At 37.9% G+C, this 25,322-nt stretch overlaps 2 protein-coding genes across 7 annotated transcripts in view; both read left to right on the top strand.

The window, feature by feature from the left end:
• Positions 1-13,343, top strand: part of LOC116290290 (histamine H2 receptor-like) — a 32,739-nt gene extending 19,396 nt beyond the window's left edge. For 3 of the 4 annotated variants that reach the window (XM_089032607.1, XM_089032609.1, XM_089032608.1), the window contains one exon: positions 9,934-13,343. In XM_089032607.1, the coding sequence (XP_088888733.1) occupies positions 10,252-11,274 (1,023 nt within the window). In that variant the 5' untranslated portion in view covers positions 9,934-10,251 and the 3' untranslated portion in view covers positions 11,275-13,343. Of the gene's footprint in view, positions 1-6,866; positions 7,113-9,933 lie in introns of those variants that run through there. The other variant, XM_031697295.2, reaches the window with a different exon arrangement.
• Positions 13,344-14,120: 777 nt separating this feature from the next.
• Positions 14,121-24,981, top strand: LOC116290330 (uncharacterized). 3 transcript variants are annotated; one of them, XM_031697352.2, is made up of 3 exons: positions 14,121-14,267; positions 23,642-23,982; positions 24,400-24,980. In XM_031697352.2, exons 1-3 carry the CDS (start codon positions 14,234-14,236, stop codon positions 24,604-24,606), a joined length of 582 nt encoding a protein of 193 aa, XP_031553212.1. In that variant the 5' UTR covers positions 14,121-14,233; the 3' UTR covers positions 24,607-24,980. The 3 variants fall into 3 exon arrangements, with proteins under 3 accessions (XP_031553212.1, XP_031553206.1, XP_031553198.2); XM_031697346.2 differs by lacking the exon at positions 14,121-14,267 and adding an exon at positions 17,653-18,134 and having other exon boundaries at positions 24,400-24,981; XM_031697338.2 differs by lacking the exon at positions 14,121-14,267 and adding an exon at positions 22,089-22,321 and having other exon boundaries at positions 24,400-24,978.
• Positions 24,982-25,322: the final 341 nt, after the last annotated feature.

Raw genomic sequence — 25,322 nt, 5'->3', positions numbered from 1 at the left:
AAGCCGATGTGCACGTGACAGCCTTCTCGGAAGGGATCCGTCTTAGATGCTTTTATCCATATTCGGAGACAGGAGGGTCGGTCTAACTTGTCGAAGGCCAAATCAGAAACTTGTAAATGGATGGCAGAGTCGAACTTTGAAATAAGGGGAACTGTAAATTCGGCGGATCTCAAAAAACCGAAGTAGGCCAGTGTGCAGGCAGCCCAAAACATGATGTGGTCAAAAGTTGCCAGGTCGAGGGCATTGTGTATGTGAAGCATGAGCGAGTCGGTGATGGGCAGGCGTTGCGAGGATGCCGAACCCTGTGCGCGTTTTATTCCGCGGAAGACCTGCTGAAGCCTGTGGCAGTTCGTCAGTGGATCGGCGAAGCCCTGTTCAATGTGGAGGGATCGAATGGCAGACAAATAGACTTTAATGGATTTGTGCTGTATAGACTGTGACAAATGTGTGATAAAAAGGCAAAGAGTGCTTTCGTCCGTGGGGCACGTCACTGAGCCAAGCTGATTGCAAAAGTCGACGAACCTCCTTTGGGCTGACGCGTACGTACGACGTGTAGTTGGTGCGAGGCCGTTGAGTAGAAGTTCCTGGCATTGGCTGTCTAGTAGGGACCGGTTAATTGTGCGATGAGATGTGTTGGCAGTGGCGTAGCTTGTAGCTGCGCTGAAGGTGCTGCCCGTCTGAATTCCTGCCAATTAAAGCGAGACAATGCATCAGCAATCGAATTATCGATTCCGGGGATATGCTCGGATGAGAATGTAAAGCTAAACCGAGCTGCTGCGTACAGAAGGCTTCGGAGGAGCCGCATAAGAGCTGGAACTTTTGATGTTCTTTGGTTCAGGATGACCACTACTGCTTCATTGTCTGAGCGGAAGAGCACGAGTCGTCTCGACCATTCGTGCCCCCACACATGGGCCGCTAGTACAATAGGAAAGAGTTCTTTGTACGCAATGGATTCTGTTTTCTGTGTCGCACGCCACCGACCGTTGAACCACGCCTGATTGTAGAACGCCCCATAGCCTATTGCTCCCGAGGCATCAGATATCACCTCTATGTCATGTACGACTGGGATGCCGGGGTAAAGCCAGAAGCTTACCCCGTTCCAGGAGTAGAGAAACTGGTACCACCATTCCAGATCGCGACGGAACTCCACGTTGAGTCGGATGGGATGCGCCGGGTTGCGAAAGCAGCGAAGCAGATCAATTAGGCGTCTGATGAAGGTGCGTCCGGGCCACACCACTTTGGCAGCGTGGTGAAGGTGGCCTATTAGCGACTCAAGCTCGCGCTTGTTGCAGTGTCGGCGCGACCGCCACCTGGTTATCAGCTGCTGCAGGTTCGAGAGTTTGTCTGCAGGCAAACGAGCAATTTGATTAATTGAATCTAATTCGATTCCTAAGACTACTAGAGTCGAAGCAGGTCCGATACATTTGTCCGGATGTAGGGGGAGGCCAAGGTCTTCGCACAACCGTACCGATGTGGTGAGATTGTGTGCGCATGCGTCCGAGCATGGGGGCCCCGCCATGACAAAATCATCTAAATAATGGACTAAGTGTGAAACTGCATAATTGTTAGCTAGAATCCATTCCACCATAGCGGCCACCGAATTGAATATAAATGGAGCTGAGCGAAGGCCAAAAGGTAGCGCAAGATCTACAAAGTATTTGTCTTTCCACCGCATGCCTAATAAATGTCTGTCGGATGGATGGATGGGGATATTACGATATGCTGATTCGACATCAAACTTAGCCATCATTGCACCGACGCCTAATTTGGACACCATTTTGACTATTTCGTCGACTGTGACGTACTGCAACGTAAATTCCTCACGGTTGATCCCATCGTTAACGCTATACCCCCTGGGCGATGATAAATCGACTATCAGCCTCCATTTACCCGGCTGCCCGCGCTTGGGAATTACTCCAAAACTGCTGATCTGCAAGTTAGGCAATGGAGGATGAACGAAGGGCCCTGCAACCCTACCCCGAAGGATTTCATTTTGAAGATAGCAATCAATCACCACTGGGTTTTGCATGGCGGATTGTTTGTTGTTTTTGGCCAATTTGAGCTTCATCGAGTGCTGAAAGCCGATGTGGAAGCCATCATGGATGCCATCTAAAACGTATGCCACCTTGACGGGGTCAGGGTGTAATTTTAACTCCCTTGCAAAGCAATCCACACGGAGAGGGGTAACCTCGGAGACAGAAGGGAGGCCACACAACGCTGAAATGAATACGCAAAGTCACACAACAGATGGTACAAAGACTTTGAATGAATTATACAATTAATGTGAACATTACAAAGCCGATTAGCCGCGAAGTAAGAGTAAATAAACATCAGCCCAGAGCGTAGATTATGGCGTGCCGATGACCTGAGCCATCAGGAGATAAGAGCTAAAATGTCACGGCGCGTCGCGCTGTCTCGTTGAGATAAACGAACTGACAGGAGACATGTTAAGTAGCGCTAAATGAAGTGACGTGACGTGTCAACATAGCAAGAACAAATATGCAAACAACGCCTCGGACCACGAACCGATAGCACGGAACAGAATACATGCCAAGAAACGGCACGCTATGGGAATTTTTTAAGACGCACAGTAGTATCAAATATAAGACTCCAGAAAGGCAATTCTGGTCACGGCAGTGTAGCATGATAACTAAGAGCTAATAAACTTGATAGGTATAACATAAACATGAGTTACCCATGACCGATAAACAAAATAATGACTAACAAAGCATGATATAAAAAACTTTTTGAAAGCTCGCGTCTTTTAGTTTTCAATTTATCTGCTGAAAGCTCGGGAGACGGAGTTCGTCGTTTTCGCTCCGTCTCAGTTTTTTCTTTGAAAAATTCCGGGCACTCTACGAGGCGGTGACGACCAGCACACGAAGAGCATTTGTGGGCAAAACGGCACAAGGAGAAGCGCGAGGAACATTGCCCTTTGTTCCATGAACGACAGATGACACCACTGCTGTTTGAACCCCTTGGTTGCTCCTCATCGCCGTTGTGGGAAAAGCTAGCACGATGCGCTGGACCAGCCGTGTAGAAGCTATACAACTGCGTGTCGATGTTAGCCCAGTTGGTAAGGCTAGTCGCGGCCGCGTGCTCCCGAAAGGCCTTATCATAATTCAGCCAAGCTTTACCGCCGAACTGCCTGTACGTGCGTATGATGAGCAGCTTATAAAGCGATAGATCCTTCCAGCGGTGGGGGAAGTACTCAGACATAACCAGGGCGTAGCTAGTGAATGTCTCAATCCATGTAACTATGTCCTCGATCTTGCGTTTATTACGCTTAGGCCCAGCAGTCAAAACAATATGGCCGTCGAGGAACACTTGTGGCTCGGTTGCCGCCTCGACCAAATTGGACGGGATTAGCTCGCCTAAATCAAGGAACTTCCCGCTAACGATATGCGTGACTAATTTGGCCGGGACCGGAGAAGCACCAGGTCCAATAACAAAGGGCTGAACAACTGCTGGCGTTGCGAAGGTCTTTGACGACGTGAGGGAGCCAGATAAAACCGTAGTCGTTGAGCTGGGAGGACCGCCAACAGCTCCTAGCGAACGAGCTTGCGGGATAGGCAAAGTCACTATGCTAGCGGTACTAGTTGTATTTACGCTCGCGAGCGAGAACGTGTTTACAAAGTTTGGTACTAACACATTGGACGTACCTGGTGTGTCCTGGGCTGTTGACTGCAGTGGCAATACTGGTTGGCTTGTCGTTGCTGCAGGCGATTGCGAGATGGCCGTTTGCTGTGTAGCGGCAAGAACAGCCCTGACTACTTCGTCCACGAGCTCCCGTCGGTATTCCTGTGAGAGTGTCACGGTGGACGTTGATTGCGGAGTGCTGCTGAGCGGATTTCGTTCAGGAACCTCTTCGTTGAGGTTTGTCAGCGAACGTTTCGGTGGCATGATGAAAAATTAAATTAAACTCGTGTTGTAGCGTAATAGCGTAATAGCGTAATAGCGTCGTATAGCAAGTGCTAGCGATAGATAGCGATGGCGAATAAAGGTTCGCGTGGTTGGCATTAAGCTAGCGTGATCACGTGTGTAGCGTCTTATCGAATTTCGTAATGATAGCTATGATCCATATCTCATACAGGCCACAGAGATCGACTAGAATAGATTGCGACATGCTATAAACAACTTGCTAGCTGAGTCGATCAACGATCGCGTGAGGTAATAAATGCGTTGACAGCGGAGATAGCGGTATGCGTCCGGACAACGCTACTGCGAGATGTCATTGACCTCGAGTCTAACTTAGCCTAAATTACATTTAACCACATTATATAGCACATATATCGCGCGTTTGTCTTTCTTTTATGGGTAAAGGTGCCGCCTTAGTTTATCTTTTATTGTATTCTCTTGTGGTAAGCTGTTAAAATCCGTCATTACTGTAACAAATCTTTATTTGCCTCCGGGACGACCCGAAATGCCTTGCGATCGAAGATGGCCGCCGGGTCGTCAAAGTAGTCCATTAATCAACGAGCGAAAAGATGAAAGAGATAATAAATGAGGGGAAAAAAGAGTACGTGAATCAATGATTGAGATACCTAAGGGAATGAAGGAATAAATGGAAAAAAAGATTAAAGAAGATAGTAAACAAATCAATCAATTAATAAGCCTTTTCAAGCTTAAGAATCGATTCCACTGCGCATGCGATTTTATCCCGAATTTCTCACCTTCTTTTGTTTAATTAATAACAAAAGAAGGTTTAGACAAAACAAGGTGAGAAATTCGGGATAAAATCGCAGGCGCAGTGGAATCGATTCTTAAACTATGAAAAGCCTTATTAGAGAGCGAAACAAGAAACATAACGAATTAGTATTAGAACGGCAATGTCATATCTCATCATTAGTTTTTGGCAAATCTCACTCAAAGATGGCGGCGGCTATTACCTCACACGTTCATTTCCACTCGCAATGAAAAATTATCCCGACAATGAAAATGAAGATGCTATACATTACTTTCAACCAATCAGATTTGAGCGCTGTCGAAAGGATTGCAAGTCCAAGTTCAAGTGTAAAAGCGAACATAATAAGGAATTTGAATCGATACAGGTGCTGTGAACTTAAGCTCAAGCTCCTTCAAGGCTTAAGGTATGAAATATATATTTTTCAACTTCGTCGTTATTTAGACAGTATGTGCTTATATATTCTTAATCTGAGCATCGAAACATAATATTTTCCGTTTTCTTTTAAGGATTGAACTCTTTTTTTAGTTATACTTTTTAATGATTTTGAACCCCAGGTTGAAATAAAAAAAGAGAAAGAAAGAGAGAAAGAGAGAGAGAGAGAGAGAGAAAGAAAGAAAGAGAGCGGAAGAAAGGAAGAGATCAGCTCAGTCTCTTAAGCCAGTAGGTTTCAGCACAAGATAAGACTAGAATTTACGGAATCAAACCGCAGGGTGACATCTAGGCCCTTCTAGATAGAATTAGACTGATTAGAACCAAAACCACCCGTGATAATGATAAAAGCTCTATTAAGAATTTCTCGTCAGTTTAAAACTATACATCTTAATGAAAATCCACTCTCGCCCTTCAGTATAAAAAGAAATTTCGAATAAATTTGAATAGGGGTATCTAATGACATCCAAACTTCATGCCGCTCCGATCGCTCCTTGCTATTGAGACGCCAAAAAAAAACAACAACAAACAAACAAACAAACAAACAAAAACAAAAACAACAAGAAAAAACATAGACTAGTGAGACTTACTTATTACCAAGAATAGATTGTGATCTCCCTAGATGAGCCTCTTAGAGCTAACAATGAGAAAATATATGGTTAAATAAAAAAATAAAAAAAGAATAGATCATCAACTGACATCAATTCTCGTGAGCATTTGAACGCTTATGGAAATGAGATGAAATAAATTGCTATTCTCCCCAATTTTTTTTTAAGATTTCGTAAATTGGTTTTCCAGCTACAGGTGTATATTTTCTTTTCCGTTGTACTTTTTCTATAAATATACTTATAAATACATATAATTTATATAATAAATATATATTTTTTTCCTTTCTAATCATTACATGCAATTTCCCTGTACTTTTCTATATATATATAAGTTGTTTTTTTTTCTCTCTCTCTTTTGTTAATATGTTAAACTTTTTTTTTTTTTCGTTTTTCCTAAAACTCCAGAAACCTTGTAATTATTGTTAACTGTGTAATCTCCCACGATGAGCCTAGCTCTTGGAGAGAACACAGAGAGTAAATATGTTTAAAGAAAAGAAAAAAAAAAAAAAGCTACAGGTGTTGCGTAGGAAGTCCTGTGGATGATCAAAATGATGGAATAAAATGAAAAGGCCTACCCACACGTATCCGGATTTTTTTTTGAAAAAAGGATTCTTTAAAAGTCCGTTCTCAAAAAGACCTTCTCGTCCACACGTAGCGTTATCAAATCCTTTTCTCCCGTCCACAAGTATCCATTTCGAGCTAGTTGCGTTTTCAAGGCCAATCCGCAAAGTGACAAAATCCATTTTCAAACATCCGGATATATGTGTGGACGGGGCCTTCAATGAAACCTTGGTTTGATAAATTTGATCGATTTTTAGATTTCAGCTGTTTGTGTAAATACCGACATAAGACATTCCACTTCACATCCAGGGAAATTCATTAGTTTTTCTCTCGTAAACTTTTTTTTTCAAGTTGCTGAACATCTTTGAATTTAAACCTAACTTTACAGAATGTATATATGAGAATTAATATTAAAAATGTGTGATGATCACTTAATGGTTTTGCGAAGTGATGCATGGGTTTGAGCTAGCACTAAAAGGGACAACACAGATGTCCCTAATTTTAGCAAGTATGCAAATATATGATTTTTTAACACCTTCGGAACTGTCAATTCACTTGAAAAAACGCCCTTAAAATTTGTAAGTCTTTGTGTGTCGATCTATAATAAGCTGCTAGTTCGCATGCAATATTTCAGCAGTCTTATAGGCTTTGCGTAAGTAGATTAGAATTCATATTCAAGTCGGGATATAAGTTGGGATATAAGTTGTGACAATCCAAGGTGAAAGCTTTATGTACCCGGCGCCAGCAAACTAGATCAGTTCAGAATGAGAAGACCTCTTTAGCTACCGAATACACTGAATGACCAACTTATTGAAAACCATTGCAAGGTAAATGATGAAGGTTTTTTTGAGTATTTCTATTTACCAAAAGACAAGGATTGGGTGCTGCTTAGCTGAGATCTTGAAAATTGAATATATATATATATATATATATATATACACAGCAGTACACAGCTATATTTGCAAAAATTATGGCCGTTTCAAATATACATCATGTATATTAGAAGTATATCAGACAGGGCGGGATATTTTTTTTTTCCACTGAGGAAGCCCTAGTGATAGACAACTCGAAAAAATATCGGGGATGATATCCCATAATTTTTGATATGTTTTCGCATGTAAAACTAGGGTTCGTGCTGAGAAAAATACTGTAAAATTCCAGTCTAAGTAGTATTCAAGGACTACAAATCCTTTTCTCAAGGTGTAATATCACTCTATGGTTTAGAGATCGTTTAAGTTTTAAAATGCGATCTCAAGATGTCAAGCAGTTTGTTTTTATTTGTCATGCTCGATACATCTCATCATTAACAACTGCTAGCTTTATCTATAATTATATCCGACTTTATAAGAAGATATTGCGACCATTTTGTGACCTTGGGTCCATCCACACTATGCAAAGTAACTAAAAGTATTCTGTATTTATGCAAAGCATGGGCAGAACCAGGATTTTTGTTGAAGTGTCGTCATGCACACACTATACCACTGTCGCAACACATATACATCTATATAAGAGTCATGAATTTCAACAGAAAAGGATTAAGATATCAAAGTGTAAATTCTCTCTAATATATCGCATGTTAAAAAAGGGAGAGAAAAAAACGAGTCGTAAGGAAGAAAGGTTCGGACCACCTGCAACACTCCCCAGGATCCGCCCTTGATGTTTGGTTTAGCCTGGTTTTGGCTTCTAATACTCTCGACTCGCGTTATTTACGGCGATGACTAATTCAATTCATTAAGCAGTATTCAGTATTTACCAAACGAAAAGGATTCTTTAGCGCTATAGAAAGAAAATATTTACATTTTCGTGCTTGGAACAAACTTTGTTTTTTAATAAAACGAGGAAGTGGATTGTCCTTCGGAGGTGAACTGACAATTCGTCAACTTCGAGACCATCTAGAATGCACGTTTTTGATCGCTGCCATCCATCCATCCATCCATCCATCCATCCATCCATCCATCCATCCATCCATCCATCCATCCATCCATCCATCCATCCATCCATCCATCCATCCATCCATCCATCCATCCATCCATCCATCCATCCATCCATCCATCCATCCATCCATCCATCCATCCAACCATCCATCCATCCATCCATCCATCCATCCATCCATTCATCCATTCATCCATCCCTCCTTCCTTCCATCCCTCCCTCCCTCCCTCCCTCCCTCCCTCCCTCTCTCCCTCCATCTATCCATCTCAGACTCACGCGTAGTCTGTATATAAGTTAGCTAGAGACGTCTTCGTGCTATTATAAAAACACGCCAATTAAGTTCATATTCAAACTTCCTTCAGAAATAAAGATACAAAAGTCAAAGCGTAAATTCAATCAAGGCAATATTTTTAATTCGCTCTAAAACAAATTCAAACGACATCCGCAAACATTTTCTCTATAATACATTATCCATTCCATCTATCCATCATGCTCCAAGCATAGTTAATATGTTTATCCATGCAATCTCCTTTCGCTGACATATCCATCTTATTTATTTTCAAAACACTTTACCAAACTTCCCTAAAAGTTTAATAAAGAAACGTGACTGAAGTGAATAGAATGCGGAAAATATTTGCATAATAGACCCATAAATTTCAAAGCTGGAGCTCAGAATATTCATGACCGACTCAGTCTTATTTATGCCATATTTTATTTCGACATGTGGTATCTTCATAAGGGTTGGACTGAAGAAGTCGATGTTTTATCTTTATATAAAGTCGCATGTTATCAGTTTATATGGTGGGTGGTAAACATTTCCTGCTGCTAATTTTACGCTTTCGAAATATGCATTGCTTTTCACTCACAAAGTTTTTAATATGAGGATACGTGATTAATGCTTAGTGATTCGTGACTGGAGAAAAGTTTATTTATTGTAAAAATGTTTAACTTTCAAAAATGCCTGACAAATGGATCCAAAACTTGGTGCAAATGCTTGTCTTCACCAACACACAAAAGTATATTCGCGAAATTCTTTGTATGCTCTGAGAAAACAAACATTTATTTTCTCACTATTAAAACTCTTCAAAATTCTTAGAAAAGGTGAAAGGCACGCATGCGCAAACGTATTTCTTTAGTGTCACATGTAGCCCTGTACTGATATTAGGCAGATTAAGATCCCCGTTTTTCCTTCCCGCAAACGGCAAACGTGACCATGTTTTCATCGTTTCCCTACATTTTACTTTACCTTTTGCAAACCTTCTCGATAAAGACAAGTATATTCTTTTGTTTATCTACTACTTGGAGATTTTTGCGTGTTCATTTTCCCCAATTCTAAAGAATTTTTTTAATGGTCAACTGACGTTTCACGTTTGCCGTAAACGAGAATCTTAAGCTCTCTAATTGTTTTACACGACAACCGGCAAAGTATATCTTGAAAATGGGTTAATAGTGTTTTTTAACTTTTTTTCTAGAAAGGAAATTAGCATTTTAAACTCACGTCTGTCATTGTTCCGACGTCAACGTATTCATTTTAAACAACCTTTTTTAAAATCCATGAATATTTAAGTATAAGCAATAAAAATAAATAAATAAATAAATAATTAATTAATAGAAGACTCAAAAGGCAGGTAAAATGACACGATGAGAGAGTCGTTTAACATATTTTATTATTTATGCTTATTAACTAGTATTTATTTGTTTATTATTTAATTTCAGTGCGATAATTATTGCCATTTTGGTTGTATTATACGGTTGTGCCACCGGTCGACATAATTTTGGTCATTCTTATCAGCTAAGTGCAGATCGCTGAAGATTTGACTACTAACTTGAAGACAGTGCCATATTCAACTGATGAATAACACCTTCGGGCTATATATATTTCCATATATTTAATTTCAACACAAATAAAGGAAAACGCCAAAGTGTGCTTTAGATCAAAGAAGCTCAAGCAACGAAAGAGACGTCACTTGCCTAGAACATCACCGCATCTCAGTGTGTCATCGTTCAATTTTGAAATACTTTTGCAAAGATACTATGAATATTTCAAGTAACAATTCTAGTTTTCCTCCTCCAGAATTCAATTTAGCAATAGTTATGGTGTTTCTCGTGCTGGAAGGAATTCTCGTAGTGGTTATCAACGCACTGGTCATCTTTCTCATCTTTCGAAACCGTCTTCTACGCACTGTCACCAATTTCTGCCTCGGAAGTCTAGCTCTTTCGGACATGCTAACCGGACTATATGTAATACCCTTAATAATAACCTGTAATTATCCCAGATATAACTATGATGTTTGCCTTGCTATGGATTTGGGAAACCGATTCTTGGCCATATCAACTATTCTTCATCTTCTCGTCATCACAATGGAGCGTTACTACACCATCGTCTTTTCCAAGTCGAAGTCAAACTCATCTCTTAGTAATGTCGCGTCCCTTCGTATCTTGTTCATGTTGTGGGTTTTTTCGCTCGCTGTTTCACTTGTCCAGCTGTTGTGGATCAGGTCTGAGAATGAGGACCTCAAACACAGAATAACGATAATTTATGACCTCATTGTCTTAGGGTTGCTTGTTTTTACACCTTTAATTCTCATGGCTTTGGCTTACACGCACATCTTTTGCGTCTTGAGAAGGCAAATAAACAAGATCAAGCGTAGCATTAGGTACATTAGCGAAGAATCAAAGCTCAAACATGAATGGAAAGAAAGACGTGCTCTTCTCATATACGCTGCTATGATCGTTCTGTACATCACTGGATGGTTCAACTACTTTCTTTTATCTCTACAGGAAGATCTCTCGGACAATGGGCCACCATCGTACCCGTTATGGGCCAATGTAATTCTACTCTTCCTTAGACTGAGCACTGGGATATTCAATCCTATTCTTTATACCTTCCTGAAGCAAGATTTCAGGACTGCTAGAAAATCGTTGAACATTTGTTTGTTTAGAAAACCTTCCTGTTCAAGTAATGGGTATTCGCAGTCAGAAGCTACATTTGGTTTTTCTTCAGCTGTCTATAAGAAAGACGTAGAAGCTATTCAGTTCTTGAACAACTATCGCTGACAACAAGAGTGAGTCCGTTTGACATGCTCAAATGTGGCCTGGACTAGGGACCCCATTTTATTGGTCAAAGTAGTTGGTACCGAAAATTTTCCCCCCTGATCTCCCATCGAGGGCGTATCCATTTGAGTGCCTGAAGTTAAGTACACTATCTGGCCCTCAAGGGCGTATTCAATTTAGACAAGGCCAAGACAATGGTCCTGGTTAGCGACTGGTCGTTGCCAGAAGCACCCCTTCCTTCCTCGTAGGCTCCTTGGAATGCTCTCTATTCTGAGTAACAGACTGTAGTGACTATTTGTATACACAAACACGTTGTATAGCAAACCCTGAATCAGATAGTTACATTCATTACTGGAATTCGTCCTTTTCGGAGATACTGACTTTAGGACTTAATCCATTCCGTGGAGCTTCGCGAAATACGTCATTCACTGGCATGGAGGGGAGAGGTACCTGGATCCTCCTGCGTTTTCATTCTTTAATCATGTATACCATGCTGAATATTGCTTTTGGTGTTTTTTGACGAGAGAACGTCATTTATGTGCCGTGAAGGCCATTCGAAAAAATTATGGCAACCTCTTCAGAACTTAGGTACCAAAATACCTTGCAAGGTAGGGGAGGGGAGGGGAGGGACATTCTCCCCTTCTCTATCCGCCTCAGCCCCACGCGAATAATAGTTCGCGCAAGTCGAGATTGGGTTGCCGCGCATGATAAAATAAAGTTTTGTTAATCGCGGCAACTCGATCAGACCTCGAATTGGAACTATTATTCGTGGTCACTGAACGGAGCTGTAAAAATGAGTATTAACCGATGATAAACCGCACAACATGAATGGATATTATCTTCTATTATTCAAATTAAGCCATATATCTAGAGTAGTGATTTGAACGAACATTTCACAACATAGACCCTGTATAAGCTGTACGGCCGCAAACAGCAAATGATATACCGAGTCAGTATCGCTATACCTGTTTCGATAAAGTTAGTCACCAAAAACCTAGAAGCTCAGATCACTGAGGAATTTTTCATATTAATCAAGTAAAGTTTTTTTGATACAAACTGCAGCTTGAGGATGCTCAGAAGAGGTGAGACTGTAACTGGTGAAAGATGTGCAAGTCCATCAACAGTTATCAAGCGGTTGACATATGTATAATGTATTTACCCATAATCCTTGTCGGTCTCATCTTTGTAATTTTTCAGGCAAAAGTATTTAAACAAGTATGTAATATGTTTACGATCTCTAGAAAGCGCTTATAACAAAGTTGTTTTGAATTCTATGATTCAAATAAAATGTAAATTGATAAACGAGTCAACAGTCTGGGTCAGGGGCTCACCTTGCTACAAAAATAACAAACTTAGCTTAGATATCAGATTTATATTTATTTGCATTATGGCTTCAATAACTAGTGACCACAAGAATAACCTGCAAACTTTCTTTTGTTCAGTTGATTAGCATCTATGATCTTACTATTTTCGCGAGGAAACTAGAAAGTTCGTTTCTACTTCGACAATCAGGCCCCGTCCACACTATGCCGGATAAATTTGAATCCGCAACTTTCACACTGAAACTGAAAAAAAAGTTTTCCGTCCACACATGAAAACAGATAAAATGTTTCGTGTCCACAGTTAAGCATAACATTCTATCTAAGAAAATTAAGTCTTTACCTCTGAATAAGTATATTATCAACTGGTATCATAGTTTTCTTTTAAATCTGGTGAATTTTTAGCCTTCCCGCAATGTTCCCATGACAATCATGAGGTCATCGTATTCGAAAAAATTAGGATACGAAATGTTCTCCGTCCACACTAATACGGCTAGCCGGCGTTTTCAAATTGTTCCACTCTGGAGACCGTATTCGAAAAAAATCTTTTTCGGTGAAGAATTGTTCTGGGTTCGCCCTGCTAGTGTGGACGGAAGGCCTAACCGAATAAATAAAAATTCGGATTCAAATTTATCCGGCATAGTGCGGACGGGGCCTCACGCTAATCTACTGATCTTTTTTTGTTTAATTTTTTTTTCATAATTAACTGCTTTTGTTATCTTAAAATATTAAAATATTATTATTTTGTGAATAGACCCATTTACCTTTGGCGAAATATTTTCGTATTCAGATCAGCTGTCATTCTCTTGAGAATAAGATTCTTTGTTTAAGTTGTATCCATATTCAAGATGCATCTTCTGTGCAACTGTTAAACAAACTAGGATACTCTAGGGAAGCACACGTGTTTTGTAATGGGGAAATATTAGGCCCAAATTAAAGAGTTTTTGACACTCAAACTTGAATACGTGGGGGAAATTCTTTGATATTTTACCCATAAATTAAATGACTTACTTACCCCTCCCCCTGCAACACATGCACAAATCTATATCGAACAGTATGTTAATCAACCTTAATAAACGAATATTTAAATGAAATTTTTAATCCACACATAAGCTAAGCTTAATCGACGGTGACTCAAGTTGAAGCTGGAGAATTTATTCATTTATTTATTTTATTTTATTCATTTTTCATTTTTATTAGTACAAGTAATATTCATATAATTCTATATCGAAGCGGTTTCAGTTCAGAGTTGCTGGGGAAATCCAACCATATCTTCCTGCCATGCTAAAAGCAATGTAACACTCTTAAACTCTGATACATACTGGATTCTGATTGGTTCATTCACTTAATTAAAGAAACAAATAGTTTCTACGAGTTTCCAACGGAAGTCATTTTGAAGTCAGGGGAGGAAGTCCTAAAAGTATGCCAAGATTTATTTAACTATATTTTTTTTGAAAATTGTACTTCCAAAGCCATGCTTCATGCATGAATGGTAAATGTATTCTTGCTACATAAAAACTATTAAAAATAAATTTTGGAATTTCAAACTGGAATTTTTAATTCTATGGGAATAAATTTTGGTCTGAAAACCGGTCAAGAGCAACTGAAAATTCTTCACGAAAATTGCAAGTGGAACTCATTAAATGATGTCTTCCAACAAAGATAAAAATAAAAATGGTAAGTATCTTTGTATTTGTATTATTTATATATCAATATCATGGTTATTTAATAATTCCAAGAAAGGGGATATTCTATTTTCTTGGAATTCTACACTACATTTTAAAAATAAGATTCCATTTTTTTTTTTTTTTTTTTTTTTTTTTGAAACAAAGAAAACTTCTTCACAGACCTTTTGACTCTAGGATTTTCTTAAATATTTACTCTAATAGTAGAGTTTTGTTTCGTAAGTATATAACAAGTTCCTGAAGTTGTTGTTCTTCAATTCACGCTTTGACTTGTTTGTTTATCATTGAATTATAACTGTCAAAAAAAGATCGACACTTTCCTTTACACATACTCATTTATTCTCTATATGATTTTGAGTAGATATACTTTGTTTTTAAGCAATTCCATTTAACATATGAAAAGCTTATTCTCAGCAAATCTAGTTCTTGAAACCATCATGAAGCAAAGTTTCAACTTGTCCAATGACATTTTAGACTGAGTTTCCTTTGAAGTAGGTTGTGGTTTTGATATTTTCTGTACTTTATCGTTACAAAATCTTAAAACTCATTCAGTTTTTAAAATAAAATCGACAATTTATTTAAAGAAGCTAGTTTTAAATACATAAAGCAAGGTATTACTATATGTGTCCTATTCATAACAAGTTTATAGTGTTTATGTAATTCTCCTAAAATTGATTCTAAAAACACATGCCAATATATATTTAAGGGGAAATATATTCTATAATTGTTAAATTTTGTCTTAAAACTAAAATTGTGGTATTTAAAATTGTGAGATGACTAATATAAAGATAATTTCATTGATCTTGCAAGGTCAAAAAAGAAATAAAAAAGATATAAAGATTTAATTTCTTCATGCTCTTTTAAACATTCATTTGTTCTACATATATATCTCACATAATGAGTCTGTAAAGCTACTCTGGTTTACTCGTACAGGTATATCTGTCCAAAATACTCCTTTATATCAGGTCTTGTAGAACAGATATAGATCTCATGGACTAAATGCAAAGCTGAATAATTTCGAATTCTTAAGAGTAAATTTCAAAATAATTATATGTGAAATATTAGGTTCTAATCAGAAATATGCATTATGCAAGAGTTATCTGATTACAGAAAATCATTATTTGGGGATTTTCTACAACTAAAAGTGCTTTAAACTATAAGAACTATATATCCTCTACTTTCAAACTGGAATATAACAATCCAAATTCCTTCGATGTAATAATAATTGAGGATACCCCCAAAACATTCTATTCGAAGATCTCTCACAATCGAAAGTGCTGTGAATTTCAAAAAACTACCCTTTGACTTCGATAGACTGATCTCCACTTTAGCTTGGACCTAATGCTTAATGCAGATTGCGGGTTATTCCCTAGAGAATCATTTCTTTGTTTAACGGTTTTGCATGAGAAGACACATGAGTATTGAGACAACTCGAACAAAGAATCTCATTCTCAAGAGAATGACAATTACAACCAAGCTCAAGAGCTCTTTTGGAATACATCCGCCGCACTTCAGATTCTTTTAATGTTTTAATCTTTTTCTCTTCCTAATCTGGAAATAGCATACATTGAAGCCATCTTTTAGTACAGGTTTGTGAAGGGCGCGTGAGTGTCATTAGTTTTTGAGCCAGGAAAATGGGTGAGGCAAGCTGCTCATATGTTCTAAGCTGTAACACGATAGGCCTTTTCATCTTGGACGTAATATTTTCCCCATTTTACGCAGACAAACGTGAAACGTCAGTTCACCATTAAAACATTCTTTAAAATTAGTGAAAAGGAATCGCAAAAATCTCCAAGTAGTAGATAAACAAAAGAATACTTGTCTTTGTCGAGAAGGTTTGCAAAAGGTAAAGTGAAATGTAGGGAAACGATGAAAACGTGGTCACGTTTGCCGTTTGCGGGAAGTAAAAACGGGGATCTTAATCTGCCTAATATGTGTCATTTTCCTTGAGAATGGGATTCTCTTTCTGAGTTCTATCTAAATCCATGTGTCTTTTCATGCGCGCACAACTGTTAAACAAAGAAATAATACTTTAGGGAATGACATGTGGTCTGAAATAAAGGAAAACAATACTAAGGTACACTGCTACTTTGACTGAGGATACCGTCGTTTTGATGTTTCCTTATTTCTTCCTCGCCACTCATACTAATGGCGGAAGTAGTGAGAAGAAATTGTTTGGCTATGTCTTGCATTTTTTGCGCTCCTCGTAATAAGAAAAGTATTTTATACTCCAAGCTTTTATTTTGGATCCCCCAATACCGATTCCGGTAAGGAAATCTCTTTTTACCTTTCTTACTTTAACGAAGAGTTCAATATCCGATCCGACAATGAAGGTCACATTTTTCGTTGTTACCATTCTTTTTAAATCTTTATACTCAGCAGAGAAATCAAACAAGCATGTACGGAACGACATCTAAACAAATATTTTTACCACGGACAGATTGTTTTTCCATTTCAGTTCACGTGTCATTCCCTAGAGTATCATTTCTTTGTTTAACAATTGCACATGAGAAGACACATGAATGTGGATACAACTTAAACAACTTATTCTGAACTGGTCATGGGTAGACTATAATGTGGATGGTAAAACCTTGAGTAGAACATTCAATGCTTAGCTATAGGGATTCATAGGAGGGTTATGACAATTGGAGCACATGGCAAAGGTAGAATAGCCCGTGTTTAAGGTATGGGAGGGTTAAATATCAGTGCACACATTCACAAGAGCTGGGGCTAAGAATCGGGTTAAACTATTCCAATCTTAAGGCTATGGGATGGCTACTTCGTGCAACAGACCTAATTTGCCTTGGTGCAATGTTTCCTCATTTCAGACCACGTGTCACTCCCTTGAGAATAGGATTCTTTGTTTGAGTTGTATCCATATATCCTTGTGTCTTATCCGTTAAACAAAGAAATGGTACTCTTGAAATTACACGTGGTCTGAAATGGGAAAACATTTCACCAACTTAAGACGAATTAATTTAAGCCAATAATCTTGACCAACGATAGGATTCTATGCTTAATGAAGATATGATAATGATATCATGCATCTTCTACAGCGCAAAGACTTTCAACAATCTTTGAAATCTTTTTTTCATTAAGCTGTGCTGTCTGCAAATTTCAAACTACAAGATGAAAATCACGCGCTGTTATAATGTAATAAAAAACAACATCTAAGAGAGATAAAACGCCTGTTTTTCTAGTCCAGCCGCCAGTGCTGAAAGACAAAATCAAATCCGTTGTTACATTTCCTCTTCTGTCCGGACACGTCGCAAGGATTTCCTGCCCTGCTCCCAGGAAGCCATCATTACTAGGGCACTTTTCCAAGCGGCGTGCTTTGCATTTACTTCCTTGTCTGTGATTCGCGAAAAACGAGCTTTGACTCGCCCATCCTATGAAAAAATAGTACAACCTCTCAATACAATTTTGTACCAAAATTCTGTGAGAGAGACTTAAGATTTGCCCTGGATTGTTCGTTCCTAGTGAGAAAGAGTTTTAAATTTCAAACTCTCCTCCCTCCAGACGTGTCGAAATAGCCTCCCCAGCTAGACCTTGAATCAAAACTTCATTGTTTATAGTAGTGTTACAATTAGTAGTGTTACAATTAGTGTTACAATTAGCAGTGTTACTAATAATACTAATGGATAAGTATTGCATTTCTGCAAGTCGCGTATGACCAATCAAGCCGACCAGCCCGGAGATCCTCTTGCCAAATCAAGCAATTAAGGGTTATTTGATGCCAAACAACCAACAGCCTGCGCCAAACTTGGATTCCAAATTGTTTAAAGAAACATGGGCTCCTGGGATGCAAAAGAAGTCACTTTTGAAGCTTTTATCCTGGAGAATTATTTCAAAGGAACTTGTGAGTATTTTCTTAATGCTTGTAAAATTTGTCATCTGTTCAATGAATGACTTGTTTATGGGAAGGATCAAGACATGCTAAGAGGTCTAAAAGTGCAGAGTGATATTGTGGCCTTTAAATTTTTAATTTTCAATCTTGCTTTTGGAATTTTTCTTCCTTCATTGCTCTCTCCGTTGAAATGAAATAGAAGAAAAACACAAAACGGCCTCAAAAGGCGCCGAAAACTTTTCCAGAAGACCGAACAAGGTACAAGCAACGACTGCAGAAAGTTTTGAAGCAAATTGTTGAGTGAAACATTTTATTGTCATATCTTCATCATAACTCCCATATATTCCCTTATAAACCATACGCAGGAACATTGGGCTGCCTGTCGTGACATTGCTTACTCAGTAAACTCAAGGCAGTCGAACATTTATTCTTTTCAAAATGTCATAATACATTTTTCCTATCCTTCTGGACCGTCGACATCCGCTTTTTCCGTACATTTATCCTTTTTCAGCACATTCCACTGTGTATTTAGTAATAGTAGCATAGATGGCTGTCTTTTAAATCTTTTTATTTTCATAAATGCAAACACATTACAATTTTCCACCAAGGAGTTTTATTTCATCATTTTTTCGTCCGACGAATCAAATGTCAACTCTCCTGCAGATCTAAAATGCCCAAGAATTTACTTCCTTCCTAATTCAGGGTATGACCTTTGAACACTACAAAACCTAGTTCCGGTCATGTTACACACCCTCATTAAGATACACAGTACAATTATTTTTCTTCTTCACTGAACTTTGAATATGTCGTAGTTCATATTCACGTATTTTTGTCACGATATTGCCAGTTTTGGATATGCATATAAACCAATTGCGAACATCGTACTTCTCTCGGATAACGTCTCGTTGGCAATGACCTCTGCTGGGCCGTTTGTTTTCCGTGTCCCCCGCGACTAAGACAATCAAACCAACCGGATTAAAGAAATATATATATATATATATATATATATTAAATGACTTTTGAAAATATTTTTAATTTTTATTTATTTAACGGCTTAACACAGTCCGAGGACAGATACGAAATCCAAACAAGCTCGGCCAGAGACAAGATACAAGTAAACACATTACAATATTTTACATACAGATATTCAATCTTTAGTCAGGATTCATATATAATCTCTTGAAATTCTAAAACTGAACTACTTTACAAATTGATATCGATACAAGTCAATAGTTTTTTAATCTGATTTTTATTTCGTAGCAAAAAAGCTGTTCACAAGAAAAGGGTTCATAAGAAGATAGCTGTTTGATAAAGAATGGGCGCAATCCCTTTAACCCTTATTCAGGAATATTTTCTTGTAAAGGACGTCAACGTCATTTGCTTTCTCCGCTGATTTAATTGTATTTTTCTTGAAAGATTCTTAAAAGAAATACTAGACGTGATAGTCTGCTTTTTGTTTTAAATATTTCTCTCGAATGACAAAGAAATTTCAACTTGACCTCGCGACCTCTTTCTCAATGGAACTAGCTAAGACACGTTTTAGACAAAAGTGCTTCAATAAATGCAATTATCTGACTAAAAATATACATTAAATTCTGCAAAATTAATTTTTTCGTTATTTATATTATTTTTTTGTACGCAAAATCTTTAGCATGGGTTTGCCTAGCGTTCATTTTTGAGTCTATTCGTATTTTTATTAGGACAATCTGCTGATATGAGGAAGACTTTGGAGACTAACTGTGACCGGAAGCAATAGTTATTCATAGACCCCTATGTAAGAAAACACTAAATCGTGCTTAAACTAACACAATGGGTATTAAAAAACATACTGTATTTAATTAAAAGTTTTCAAGGTCGTTTCTGTGAAGTTTTATATTATTACAAGCCAATTAGCTAAATGTTTCCCCCCTGATAAATTAGATTTTGTAGTAAATTGGGCTTTCAAGGGGAAATATTTCTTCGGATTCTCTTCTTATTTACATTTTCTTGTTTTGCTTTGTAATTTTTGACCTAAAGTCGTTTTCTTTTTTTCTTTTTCTTTTTCTTTTTTTCTTTTCTTTTTCTCTTTTCTTTTCTTTTCTTTTTTTTTTTTTTTTTCTTTTCTTTCTTTTTCTTTTTTTTTCTTTCTTTTTTTCCTTTTCTTTCTTTCTTTCTTTCTTTTTTTTTTGCTCTCTGCTTCGTCTTCTCTTTCTTGTTCTTCTTTCTTTCTTTCTTTCTTTCTTTCTTTTCTTTCTTTCTTTCTTTCTTTGCTCTTTTGACTTTTTCCTTTCTACAAACAAAGTAACCTGACGTACGCTATTCCAAACAAAGTCCTTTGATTCCGCATTTCGCGATGTCCGGCCGAAGTCTTAAAGGGCCACTTGGACGAAAATTGTTCCAAAATTAAAACTCTTTCATTCGAGCTGGAACTTTGCTGAAATAATCTTGAACACATTAAGAACCTCTCACTGAAATATCTTTCTAATATTCGAAAGGGAAGGGCCAAAATTTTACGATTTATTTTCGTCCGCCATTAATTTCTTTGTGTCACGGCCAACGAGTCATTATGTACAGCAGTTTTACGCTGTGACGTCATTTACTCAACACTGTCATGTTAGCGTCGTTTTGACTATACATTTCTTGTTAAATTACCTGAAGTTTATTTGATGTTTTAAACGCGTTATCGTGAAAAGAATCTCTAAACAGACTTTTTTTAAACCTTTGATACCTCTTCAAATATGATGGAAACTCCTTTGGACGCTCGCTTTGTCAATCCTGAAGAGTTAGAACCATAAATTATAATGTATGAAGATGAAGCCGAACTAGAAGAAGAAGCAATGCTTAGGAAGAGGTTTTCATAAAAATTCCTTACGTTCATTTCATTATTTGTATTTGCTACCTACTGTCCATGATATAAAGATCTTAAATTTGAAGTTTCAATGTAATCTAATAGTGATTGATGTTATGAAAACAACCGATTGCCTTTTGAATTCTGCGTTGTGATATAAAGATTTGTGACAATATACTTAGATCTATGTGCCGAATAATTTAGAATGTGATCTCGTAATTCTCCTAGCTGATTTACTACAGAACGGTCATTATTTGCTTCAAAATGTTTATTATGCATTGAATAGGTACAAACATACGATTATCTAATATCATCTTTGTAATAGAACATGTCAAAGGTTTCTTATTTATTACTCGCGCGACAGCGGCGTCTGTCACTCAGCTCGTAGGTTTTTCTTTCATTGTGTCGGATGTCTCGCGGACCCAAATTGTGGGGTTGTTCTTTGCCCTTGTATGTAAATATACCTTGAAAAATTGTTATCCTTAAAATGATTCGAATCCCGAATATCTCAGTCACTTCGCGCGATGGAACCGCTAGAATCTCGTCCATGCGTCCTACTTTGTTGTGATTCTTGGCTTGCCGAGATGTATTGAAATTTTCGAATTATGATCGTCAGTATTATTGAAACTGAAAAATTTCAGCGCCTAGACATTGTTTGGTCATATAGTAGTTAGGAAACCGAATGAAACATTATATATTTTCTGAATAAACCAAATAAACCGAGTTTTACGAACATGGCACATACATTACCCACCAATGTTTTGGTTTGGGTTGAGTAAATGACGTCATAAGTACTCGTGCCAGTCTTCTTGAGTCGAATTCTGTGATTCAAAGAAATTAATGGCGGACGAAAATAAATCGTAAAATTTTGGCCCTTTCCTTTCGAATATCAGAAAGATATTCCAGTGGGTGGTTCTTAATGTATCCTAGATTATTTCAGCAAAGTTCCAGCTCGAATGAAAGAGTTTTAATTTTGGAGCGATTTTCGTCCAAGTGGCCCTTTAACATTATCTGACTTATTCGGACTTATCGACAACACTAATGGACGGCACGTTTACAGTCAAGAGCCGTGAAATGCGGTCAGTCAACAGGAAATGATTCAATCACTGACCTAGCCCATTTAACAACGCTAGTATAAAGACCGTTTAACTTCCGGTCTTGTCCTAACACGCTAAGCGTTCACATGTCTCGTTCGATCATAAGTACTCGCGGTAAGACATCAGTACAGAAACAACAATCTATTTTAGTTTTATCTTTGAGAAGCAAGTTTAGTCGAGTATAACAGCCATGGAAATGCGTAAGCTTGTTTGGAAACAGCAAGAGTTTGAAACAGTTACAAAGCTTTACTCACACTGTGTAGCATTTATAAAAGGTTAGTAAGATTAACCCTGTGATAAATTATGAATTACCGAGTTTTCTTAGCGTGGGCAGTCTCATGAAGTTAACTCTTTAATTATTTCAGTTTATTGTCCGTAAAAAATAATCATAACAAAATAAAATACTAAAAAAGGCATTCTTTCTTAGACTTTTTCCAAACGGTAAATAAATAAAAAATGTTATAATCAAATTAGAAAATAAGCTTTTAAAAACAAGATAAGCTGAGCAAGAAGAAAAAGTAAATCTAAATCTCAGAGCTTAAAATATAACACATATACTTACATACTCATACAATATTTTAAATATCAAGGATGATACTTTCTCCGCATAGGGCAAGATTGTTTTAGTCAAATCCAACTAGTCGGTCAAATAAATAGATGCAAATAAGTTTTGAATTAAAGTTACATATTATTTTTTGGCTTTCAAAGCCGGCACTTTTCGCTGCCGGTAGGGTATATCTTCATAGCCTACTAGTAGCTAACCCAATCAGAACGCAGCATTGATGATAGACCACTAGTTTCATTTGACTGATAGAATGTATACAGTGTTCCTGTTAAACCTCACGCACAAATTTCTCATAGTGCATACGTTCATTTCCTTGGAACTTGCTTCTTTTGGTCGTTTGCGGAAAACTCGAGAAGATGTCAAACTAGTGCAGGAAACACAAATGATTGTCTTTCTTAAAATTTTCTTAAGTATTTAAGATTTTCCTGTACGTAATAGCTTAGTCTTGTGTTGCGTTACCGCATGTGTCACGTTGTACGACATACCAACGTGGAAGATTTTTTTTCCTCTTCAAGCGTTATGCCTGATTGCATGCTTCTTTTTCTGGTAATTTTTTTAAGAAAATTGATCGGTCCTCAGGTGTAAGTTTCTATTGTCCTTCCATCAATGCACTGTTTATCCCATATCATCCCATCCATCCATGATATACCCATCCATTTTCTCATCTATTTATCTATCTCATCCATGCCCTCCAATCCATCTATCCGTCCATCACATCCCATGCAGCATCCATCTATGTTATATCCATCCACTTTCTCATTCATCTATCCATTCATCTCATTCATGCCATCCCATCCATTCATGATATATTCATGCATCTTCTTATCGGCATCCATCCATCCATCCATCCATCCATCCATCCATCCATCCCATCCATTCATCCATCCATCCCATCCCATCCCATCCATCCATCCCTCCATCCCTCCATCCCATCTCATCCCACTCATCCATACATCGAGCTGTCCCCATCCATTCATATTCTCCTCCATTAATTGATCCCTAATATTCATCTATTACTGTTGAATTTCAGTTGAAGATAGAAAAACAGTTTCTTCCAGCTGTTCATCGCTTACTCTAACAAGCACCACTGAAAACAAACCCGATCATTCCCCCACCAATCCACGACCCACTGGTTCCAGAGTCCAATTCCTAAATTTACACCAAGTCTATCAAAAAGTCCAAAGCAGAGTGGGTCGCGAGTCCAAGCAAAGATTAGTAGATGCTAGAGTGAGGATGGTTGTGACCTTTGATGCCCAGATTGAAGGGATTCAAATTTTTGTTGAAAGAGTTCCAGAAGCGGCCGCGTTGCTTGGGGACAATACTGGACGAGTAGAACTGGAGCCGAGGATGGGAGACTTGGTTTTGAATAAGGTAGTGTTAGTAATTCTTTACATTTATATTTTGAATAAGGCTAATAAGAATTCTATTTAGCGACAGACAGAGGTTGGCCGCTCGGAATAAAGGTATAAATTAGTGTAAAAACCTTCTTTGTGAATTTGAAAACTGGTCAATAGATAGAGGTTGGCAGTTTAAAAGAGGTATGAATTAGGTAATCGCCATCTTTGGGACTTTGGCATCTGGCCACTGAATACAGGTTGATCGCTTAATAGAGGCCGATAAATTAGTGCAATCATCCTCTTTGTGACTTTGAAAACAGGCCACTGAATAGAGCTTAATAGAGGCATAAATTAATGCAATCAACCTCTTTGGTCACTTAACAGGTCGTTTAGCTATGTTGCTGCTGTGTTTTACTTGATGTACTCATGAGGTCTATATATCTTTTCACAGCAATACCTATCCGTCGACCTGGATTCCGTGTATCTCTCTCCGCAAGGCATGCCGGTCTACAAGCTTTCAACGGTCGATGCTGAAAAAAGGAATCGCTTCCGTATCGTCGTGGTTATCAAGTTCATCGATGGGACCAAATCTAAGCCTTATTTCAGCCGTCCTTTCCTGATCCGAAGCAGACGTTCATCAAGACAAGATTCCTCCTAGGAAAAAAAACACACTTGATTGCAGATTCATTCATCGTTTTTCGAATAATATCTAACGAAGCCCTCGAGCTGATTTGATAATGTCAAGGTGGTGTTAGAGGATACTATACGTAAAAAAACGAAAACTACACAACAATCCTGAAATGAACAGGCGATTCGAGTACCATTTTGATAGCTCTTTTATATGAGTATTTTTATCATCTTTTGTACTATATTTATTAGTAGTCAATCAAAAAATATCGCGTAAAGTTAGATGAAATCGTATAATGTTTATATGTTTCACTGTAAATTTTGTAATTGTGAAATGTTGTTTAAAACTTTCCTTGCAGACAAAAAAAGAAATAAAAAGAAAGGAAAAAAGGAAGGAAAAAAACAAAAGAAGGGTTTTTAACACATTGCTAAATATTTTAAATTCATTTCTTTTAACGAGAGAATTCGTTGCTCTACCGATGGCATATCGATTCGAGAACGAAAACCCTAGACGCGCGTCTTCGCCAAGCACGTGAATATAGTCTCCTTCACAGTTTCCTGTGCCATAGAACCGTGCCTGTACGCATCGAAGCGAGAACTGTGGAGACCTTACAATGAGATAAAATAATTGTCCAAGCTGTTATTAAAGGTCTCTATCATCGCAAGGCCACTGTCGTTCTCGCATACGTACACAGGCAGGGTTACCTTTCAAGATGTCACAGAACTCTAGCCTCCTTCGCAGGTAAC

The sequence above is a fragment of the Actinia tenebrosa genome, unplaced genomic scaffold (assembly GCF_029948245.1).
Source record: "Actinia tenebrosa isolate PJP-AT-01 unplaced genomic scaffold, QUT_ActTen_1.0 PGA_scaffold1__47_contigs__length_23844297, whole genome shotgun sequence".
Classification (NCBI taxonomy): Eukaryota; Metazoa; Cnidaria; class Anthozoa; order Actiniaria; family Actiniidae; genus Actinia; species Actinia tenebrosa.
Note: the sequence above shows the minus strand (reverse complement) of the source record. Positions and strands in the feature narration are given on the sequence as shown.